Source organism: Staurois parvus, unplaced genomic scaffold, assembly GCF_062004578.1.
Source record: "Staurois parvus isolate SC_StPar_1 unplaced genomic scaffold, SC_StPar_1.0 ptg000333l, whole genome shotgun sequence".
Taxonomy (NCBI): Eukaryota; Metazoa; Chordata; class Amphibia; order Anura; family Ranidae; genus Staurois; species Staurois parvus.
The window spans coordinates 39,824-49,519 of record NW_028318129.1 but is presented as its reverse complement, the minus strand read 5'-3'; the positions used below and the strand labels follow the sequence as shown (position 1 = coordinate 49,519).

The following is a 9,696-nucleotide window of genomic DNA, read 5'->3' as shown; positions in this document are numbered from 1 at the left end:
GCAACTCCACTGCGCTGGAAAGTAAACATTTTCCCAGAGTTCTTTTTTAAGTGTTGAACGTCCAGCAAATCGAACTCCTCTCATCCCTACTGACAAATAAACAATAATCAACGTCCGCAACATCTCCAGAATACGCCCCTTTTTAATCAATGATACCACAAAGCTCCTAATTTACTCCCTGGTAATCTCCCGCCTCGACTACTGCAACTCCCTCCTCATTGGATGACCTTTACAGAGGCTATGCCCCCTCCAGTGCTTCATGAATACTGCTGCAAGACTCATCCACCTTACCAACCGTTCAGTGTCTGCCAATCCCTCCACTGACCTCTATTTAGTGTCCTCCACCCCTCTCTGCCAATCCCTCCACTGGCCTCCATTCAGTGTCCTCCACCCCTCTCTGCCAATCCCTCCACTGACCTCTATTTAGTGTCCTCCACCCCTCTCTGCCAATCCCTCCACTGGCCTCCATTCAGTGTCCTCCACCACTCTCTGCCAATCTCTCCACTGATCTCCATTCAGTGTCCTCCACCCCTCTCCGCCAATCCCTCCACTGGCCTCCATTCAGTGTCCTCCACCCCTCTCTGCCAAACCCTCTACTGGCCTCCATTCAGTGTCCTCCACCCCTCTCTGCCAATCCCTCCACTGGCCTTCATTCCGTGTCCTCTGCCCAGAGGCGGACTGACCATTTGGAAACTCGGGCACTGCCCAAGGGCCCAGGGTCAGCAGGGAGCCTCATGAGATGCCCCTGGTACCTTTTTCATAGGCTTTTTTGAGTTTGGGCAAGGACACAGGGGCCCCATGATCCCCTATTGCCCGGGGGCCCCATGAGATGTCAGTTCGCCCCTGCCTCCGCCCCTCTCTGCCAATCGCTCCACTGGCCTCCATTCAGTGTCCTTTGCCCCTCTCTGCCAATCCCTCCACTGGCCTCCATTCAGTGACCTCCACCCCTCTCTGCCAATCCCTCCACTGGCCTCCATTCAGTGACCTCCGCCCCTCTCTGCCAATCCCTCCACTGGCCTTCATTCAGTATCCTCCGCCCCTCTCTGCCAATCCCTCCACTGGCCTCCATTCAGTGTCCTCCGCCCCTCTCTGCCAATCCCTCCACTGGCCTCCATTCAGTGTCCTCCACCTCTCTCTGCCAATCCCCCCACTGGCTTCCACTCAGTGTCCTCCATCCCTCTCTGCCAATCCCTTCACTGGCCTCCATTCAGTGTCCTCCACCCCTCTCTGCCAATCCCTCCACTGGCCTTCATTCAGTGTCCTCCTCCCCTCTCTGCCAATCCCTCCACTGGCCTCCATTCAGTGTCCTCCGCCTCTCTCTGCCAATCCCTCCATTGGCCTCCATTCAGTGTCCTCCGCCCCTCTCTGCCAATCCCTCCACTGGCCTCCATTCAGTGTCCTCCACCACTCTCTGCCAATCCCTCCACTGGCCTCCATTCTGTGTCCTCCACCCCTCTCTGCCAATCCCTCCACTGGCCTCCATTCAGTGTCCTCCACCCCTCTCTGCCAATCCCTCCACTGGCCTCCATTCAGTGTCCTCCACCCCCCTCTGCCAATCCCTCCACTGGCCTCCATTCAGTGTCCTCCACCCCTTTCTGCCAATCCCTCCACTGGCCTCCACTCAGTGTCCTCCATCCCTCTCTGCCAATCCCTCCACTGGCCTCCATTCAGTGTCCTCCACCCCTCTCTGCCAATCCCTCCACTGGCCTCCATTCAGTGTCCTCCACCCCTCTCTGCCAATCCCTCCACTGGCCTCCATTCAGTGTCCTCCACCCCTCTCTGCCAATCCCTCCACAGGCCTCCACTCAGTGTCCTCCACCCCTTTCTGCCAATCCCTCCACTGGCTTCCACTTGCTCAATGAATAAAATTCAAAATACTAACAACAACTTACAAAGCCATCCACAACTCTGCCCCCGGCTACATCACCAACTGGTCTCATAATATCAACCAAACCGCTCTCTTCGATCCTCCCAAGACCTTCTGCTCTGTAGTCCCCGTGTCACCTCCTCCCATGCTCGCTTCCAGGACTTCTCTCGAGCTTCTCCCATCCTATGGAATTCTCTACCCCAATCTGTCCGGCTGTCTCCTAATCTATCCACCTTTAGATGATCCCTGAAAACCTTTCTCTTTAAAGAAGTCTATCCTGCTTCTACCTAGTGAACCGCCATTTATTTCCTCCATCAGCTTCTCCCCCCCACAGCTATCACCTTTTGTATCACTCAACCCTTCCTCCTAGATTGTAAGCTCCCAGGATCAGGGCCCTCTGTTTCCTCTTGTACCAAATTGTATTGTAACTGTAATGTCCGCCTTCATTTTGTAAAGCGCTGAGCAAACTGTTGGCACGATATAAATCCTGTATAATAATAATAATAATGGGTATGACACCTTACACGGCATATAATTGTCTGAAGCACCATCTGGGTGGTCTTTGATCTGAGAGTAGCCCCACCAGATTTTACTGCATTGTATTGTGGGGTCCTAATGAGAGTACTTTGGCATCTGTCAGGGATCCCGGGTTCGCGGCGGTGTGCGCATGCGCAGAGTGCTGGGTCCTCAGCAATCGCGGCGGCGGCCGCGCATGCGCACTAGCGATCGCGGCCGCACCAATGGAAGAACAGGGCGCCCTATTTAAACGGCCCTGTGCATTTCCAAGTTGCCGCAAGGTCTTGTTCCTGTCCTGTAAGTACGTTTCCTTGTTGCCAAACTCTGCCTGTTCTGATTTACGCTGACCCTCTCCTGCTCTGACCCCGGCTCGTTCCTGACCATCCTTCTGCCTGATCCTCGGTACCGCGCTGCCCGCTACCTGCTGAACCTGGCTTGTGACCCCGACCATTCTCCGCTTACTCCCCCTGTACCACGCTGCCCGCACGATACCGACCCGGCTAGTCTGACCTCGCTTACCCCTGACAGTCGCCCATCCATCCCGCTCAGATCGGGATCTGTCATCCCATCCATCCCGCTCGGATCGGGATCTGTCATCCCACCCATCCCGCTCGGATCGGGATCTGTCATCCCCTTCACAGCAGGCTCAACCCGGGCACATACCCTCAGCAGGACCCCTCTGCCACCGCCGGGAGTGCCCCGGAACGCGACCTGGTTTCAGTCTTGCACCAAGTCCATCCCCACCATCAGGGGCCCTGGTGAAAAGGCAGACTGGGACTTAGACTCCGCGTCCTGGGAAACCCCGTGCCGTGGACCACTAGAGAACCCGTTGGGCGGAGCCTTACAGCATCCAACATTGCTCCTAACCAGGAGCGGACTGACCATTTGGAAACTCAGGCACTGCCCGAGGGCCCGGAGTCAGTAGGGGGCCCCATGAGAATCCCCTGGTACCTTTTTCATAGGCTTTTTTGAGTTTGGGCAAGGACACAGGGACCCCATGATCCCCTATTGCCCGGGGGCCCCATGAGTTGTCAGTCCGCCCCTGCTCCTAACCCAACACCTGCTATAAGAAGCCGGGTCCTGACCAAGGACTGACCATTTAAATATATCGATTTTCTCCAAATTAAAAACCCTAAAAGGTGTAGGCTCACTTCAGCGTGACACCAAACCAGTAATTCCAACGCCAGAAACTTCTCACCTACAAGGTCTATTTCCGTGTTTCCTGTTTTCTTTAATCTGTTGATCTGTCACCTTTGAGAAAAGCTGCTTCAAGGAATTTTCTTGTGTAAACTTCGAGCTGTTTCCTTGTCCTGACATCGACACCTTTGTACTCCCTTTGTAAACACTTTATGAAAGAAATACAGTGCTTTTGTTTGGATGCCAGAAAAATCAGCCGATACATAGAGGACCATGAGAAGAAGAAATGGCATCGCTGGTATTTTTGCACAAGGCGCCATGTAACGCCAGACAGGCGTCCTGTGGAGGTCTCTGCTCTCCACCACTATAGACATTGCAAGAAACAGGCAGACAATTCAAGGCTTTCCCATTACAAACCGTTTATTGTTGCAGGTTGGACAATTTGTGATCTCACATCATATATCAGAGAATTGAGCTACTGATGAGCATCACAATGGTCCCCATTGCCAGGACAATGGCGGCGTAGCTGGCCTTGATGCTGATGGCTCCGCTGACGTTGCACAGGTCCGTGGCGCAGCAGGACACGGAGGCTGAAGCCACGATGGCACCTCCGCTGGTTGGAGTGCAGCTGACCGCGCAGGTCTTGGTAATTGAGGTTGTAGAAAGTCCAACTAGAGAGAGAACAAATGGAACAGTCTTTCATTTCCAGTATATTATCTTTCCTGAATGAAACCTGGATCTGGGATTTCAGCATCTCTCCAGCTTATGGTGTTACTAAACCCACAGCAGTAAAATCAGCCTTTATATGCAGGAAGGTACGCTTGTTATACTCACCTAAGGGGTTAATCCTTTGCATTGTGTAAAAAAAGGATGTTTAATTGTGCCTTCTCTGATCCTCCCCTTCTTCCATGTTCCCCATTTCATCTCCTAATAGAACACTCTCGGGGGACACTCTCAGTTTGGCGTGTACGTCTAAAGAGTTTTTTCTTTTTCTTTGGAGGGTGCATGTGTTCAGCATTGTCCATACAGAGGGTCAGCGGTTATACAGCCTCAAAGGACAGTCGAAGGAGAATGAAAACTCTTCCTACAATCTTTAACCTGTGCTCAGCTGGACACTGATAGAAGTCACAAGACTGCTATGTACTGCTGATGAGAAAATGTATTTAGCAGTTTATATTTACTAAAATAATGTCCATGTTCTGTGTACTGTGGGGGAGTGGATATAGTGAATGCGGGGTCCGGGGGGAGTGGATATAGTGAATGCAGGGTCCGGGGGGAGTGGATATAGTGAATGCGGGGTCCGGGGGGAGTGGATATAGTGAATGCAGGGTCCGGGGAGAGTGGATATATTGAATGCGGGGTCCGGGGAGAGCGGATATAGTGAAAACGGGGTCCGAGGAGACCAGATATAGTCAATGCAGGGTTCGAGGAGAGCGGATATAGTGAATGCGGGGTCCAGGGAGAGCGGATATAGTGAATGTGGGGTTCAGGGAGAGCGGATATAGTGAATGCGGGGTCCGGGGAGAGCGGATATAGTGAATGCGGGGTCCGGGGAGAGCGGATATAGTGAATGCGGGGTCCGGGGAGAGCGGATATAGTGAATGCGGGGTCCGGGGAGAGCGGATATAGTGAATGCGGGGTCCGGGGAGAGCGGATATAGTGAATGCGGGGTCCGGGGAGAGGGGATATAGTGATGGATCGTGTTGGATATAGAGCAATCATGCAGATGAGATAAACTTACAGGCTGAAACAGATGCTACGCTGGTCTGGCAGTAGTTGGATGTAGATGGACAGTTAGTCGCCGTCTTGCAGTTGTCGTTGTTGGTTGCTGCGGCGCACGTGTAACATTGCAGGGAATGGGCTGAAAGACAACAACTTAAAGCGTTACTCCACCTTTCTATTATCATTTCTGCTAGTTTTGCTGAAGCTCCTGAATGAGAAAAATTTTGAGTTTTCACTTTAGTGAAATGTGAATGACAGCAAAATCAATGTAGAATTAGCGGTGAGCTGAACTGCCCCCCATCCCCCTTATGTATTATACATGGAGATCATATCCTCCTTATGTATTATACATGGAGATCATATCCCCCCCTTATGTATTATACATGGAGATCATATCCCCCTTATGTATTATACATGGTGATCATATCCCCCCTTATGTATTATACATGGAGATCATATCCCCCCTTATGTATTATACATGGTGATCATATCCCCCCCCCCTTATGTAGTATACATGGAGATCATATCTCCCCCTTATGTATTATACATGGTGATCATATCCCCCCCTTATGTATTATACATGGTGATCATATCCCCCCCTTATGTAGTATACATGGAGATCATATCTCCCCCTTATGTATTATACATGGAGATCATATCCCCCCCTTATGTATTATACATGGAGATCATATCCCCCCTTATGTATTATACATGGAGATCATATCCCCCCTTATGTATTATACATGGAGATCATATCCCCCTTATGTATTATACATGGAGATCATATCCCCCCTTATGTATTATACATGGAGATCATATCCTCCCTTATGTATTATACATGGTGATCGTATCCCCCCTTATGTATTATACATGGTGATCATATCCCCCCCTTATGTATTATACATGGAGGTCATATCCCCCCTTATGTATTATACATGGAGATCATATCCCCCTTATGTATTATACATGGAGATCATATCCCCCCTTATGTATTATACATGGAGATCATATCCCCCCCTTATGTATTATACATGGAGATCATATCCCCCCCTTATGTATTATACATGGAGATCATATCCCCCCTTATGTATTATACATGGAGATCATATCCCCCCCTTATGTTTTATACATGGTGATCATATCCCCCCTTATGTATTAAACATGGTGATCATATCCCCCTTATGTATTATACATGGAGATCATATCCCCCCTTATGTATTATACATGGAGATCATATCCCCCCTTATGTATTATACATGGAGATCATATCCCCCCCTTATGTATTATACATGGAGATCATATCCCCCCTTATGTATTATACATGGTGATCATATCCCCCCCCTTATGTAGTATACATGGAGATCATATCTCCCCCCTTATGTATTATACATGGTGATCATATCCCCCCTTATGTATTATACATGGAGATCATATCCCCCTTATGTATTATACATGGAGATCATATCCCCCCCCCCTTATGTATTATACATGGAGATCATATCCCCCCTTATGTATTATACATGGAGATCATATCCCCCCCTTATGTATTATACATGGAGATCATATCCCCCCTTATGTATTATACATGGTGATCATATCCCCCCCCCTTATGTAGTATACATGGAGATCATATCTCCCCCTTATGTATTATACATGGTGATCATATCCCCCCTTATGTATTATACATGGAGATCATATCCCCCTTATGTATTATACATGGAGATCATATCCCCCCTTATGTATTATACATGGAGATCATATCCCCCCTTATGTATTATACATGGAGATCATATCCCCCTTATGTATTATACATGGAGATCATATCCCCCCTTATGTATTATACATGGAGATCATATACCCCCCTTATGTATTATACATGGAGGTCATATCCCCCCTTATGTATTATACATGGAGATCATATCCCCCTTATGTATTATACATGGAGATCATATCCCCCCTTATGTATTATACATGGAGTTCATATCCCCCCCTTATGTATTATACATGGAGATCATATCCCCCCCTTATGTATTATACATGGAGATCATATCCCCCCTTATGTATTATACATGGAGATCATATCCCCCCCTTATGTTTTATACATGGTGATCATATCCCCCCTTATGTATTAAACATGGTGATCATATCCCCCTTATGTATTATACATGGAGATCATATCCCCCCTTATGTATTATACATGGAGATCATATCCCCCCTTATGTATTATACATGGAGATCATATCCCCCCCTTATGTATTATACATGGAGATCATATACCCCCTTATGTATTATACATGGTGATCATATCCCCCCCCCTTATGTAGTATACATGGAGATCATATCTCCCCCTTATGTATTATACATGGTGATCATATCCCCCCTTATGTATTATACATGGAGATCATATCCCCCTTATGTATTATACATGGAGATCATATCCCCCCCCCCTTATGTATTATACATGGAGATCATATCCCCCCTTATGTATTATACATGGAGATCATATCCCCCCCTTATGTATTATACATGGAGATCATATCCCCCCTTATGTATTATACATGGTGATCATATCCCCCCCCCTTATGTAGTATACATGGAGATCATATCTCCCCCTTATGTATTATACATGGTGATCATATCCCCCCTTATGTATTATACATGGAGATCATATCCCCCTTATGTATTATACATGGAGATCATATCCCCCCTTATGTATTATACATGGAGATCATATCCCCCTTATGTATTATACATGGAGATCATACCCCCCCTTATGTATTATACATGGAGATCATATCCCCCCTTATGTATTATACATGGAGATCATATCCCCCTTATGTATTATACATGGAGATCATATCCCCCCTTATGTATTATACATGGAGATCATATCCCCCCTTATGTATTATACATGGTGATCATATCCCCCCTTATGTATTATACATGGAGATCATATCTCCCCCTTATGTATTATACATGGTGATCATATCCCCCCTTATGTATTATACATGGTGATCATATCCCCCCTTATGTATTATACATGGAGATCATATCCCCCCCTTATGTATTATACATGGAGATCATATCCCCCCTTATGTATTATACATGGTGATCATATCCCCCCCCCCTTATGTAGTATACATGGAGATCATATCTCCCCCTTATGTATTATACATGGTGATCATATCCCCCCTTATGTATTATACATGGAGATCATATCCCCCTTATGTATTATACATGGAGATCATATCCCCCCTTATGTATTATACATGGAGATCATATCCCCCTTATGTATTATACATGGAGATCATACCCCCCCTTATGTATTATACATGGAGATCATATCCCCCCTTATGTATTATACATGGAGATCATATCCCCCTTATGTATTATACATGGAGATCATATCCCCCCTTATGTATTATACATGGAGATCATATCCCCCCTTATGTATTATACATGGTGATCATATCCCCCCTTATGTATTATACATGGAGATCATATCTCCCCCTTATGTATTATACATGGTGATCATATCCCCCCTTATGTATTATACATGGTGATCATATCCCCCCTTATGTATTATACATGGAGATCATATCCCCCCTTATGTATTATACATGGAGATCATATCCCCCCCTTATGTATTATACATGGAGATCATACCCCCCTTATGTATTATACATGGAGATCATATCCCCCCTTAATCTCCTCTTCTCAGTAGAGAATACATTCAGTTCCTCTAATCTTTCCTCATAGCTGATCTCCTCCATGCCTCGTATCAGTTTGGTTGCCCTTCTCTGTACTTTCTCCAGTTCCCCAATGTTTTTTCTGTGAATTGGAGCCCAAAACTGAACTGTATATTCCAGATGAGGTCTTACTAATGTGATTCTCACAGTCAACAGATTTTTGTCTTGAGCTACACTTTAATATCACAATGTGAATTGCTGGCTGTGAGAAGTCGGCGGTCCCTTACCTGTCCCTATGCAGAGAGCGGCCAGGAGAAGGATGCTGGTCTGTGCTGCCATTGTGAGCTGGAGGAGACTTGTGACACCCCCGAGGCTTTGTGCCTTTATATATCCATCTCCATGTGTTTGGCCACAGTTGTCACCATGAAAACCATGGTGTGTTCTCCATCCTGACCTCCCCAACACAAACAACTTTCTGTATAGATGACAAATAATCGGCAGTTTATCTAAGGAACGTATTCATAGTCACAAGACACCCAATGCTGGAGAACGGCAATTAATGCAGCGTGACAACTTTTGTTTCTTTCTAACATTCGTACAAAGGAGGAATCAGTTCCTGTTACTCTGAAATTTGCAGCGATCGGGTTTCCTATGTGGCCGAATTTTTTTTCAATAACATTTTACCATTAGGGTCCTTTCACCCGGGTGTTCCGTATGTCCGTTTATGAATGAAAAACGGACCCCCATGTATTTCTATGGACTAGC

At 47.0% G+C, this 9,696-nt stretch overlaps 1 protein-coding gene across 1 annotated transcript; it reads right to left on the bottom strand.

The window, feature by feature from the left end:
- Positions 1-3,922: 3,922 nt before the first annotated feature.
- Positions 3,923-9,393, bottom strand: LOC149457145 (lymphocyte antigen 6E-like). The gene is made up of 3 exons (XM_089683996.1): positions 9,219-9,393; positions 5,262-5,381; positions 3,923-4,191 (listed from the first exon to the last, which is right to left on the bottom strand). The coding sequence occupies exons 1-3, from the start codon at positions 9,268-9,270 to the stop codon at positions 3,983-3,985; spliced, it is 381 nt and encodes a 126-aa protein (XP_089540122.1). The 5' UTR covers positions 9,271-9,393; the 3' UTR covers positions 3,923-3,982.
- Between the last annotated feature and the right edge of the window lie 303 nt (positions 9,394-9,696).

What these genes read in the sequence shown, in the direction of transcription:
- LOC149457145 (XM_089683996.1), bottom strand. Translation starts at nt 9,270, where the DNA reads ATGGCAGCACAGACCAGCATCCTTCTCCTGGCCGCTCTCTGCATAGGG. An exon ending in CGCTCTCTGCATAGGGACAG is followed by an intron (nt 5,382 to 9,218) that starts GTAAGGGACCGC and finishes GTTGTCTTTCAG; the next exon opens with CCCATTCCCTGCAATGTTAC. An exon ending in CGTAGCATCTGTTTCAGCCT is followed by an intron (nt 4,192 to 5,261) that starts GTAAGTTTATCT and finishes TTCTCTCTCTAG; the next exon opens with TTGGACTTTCTACAACCTCA.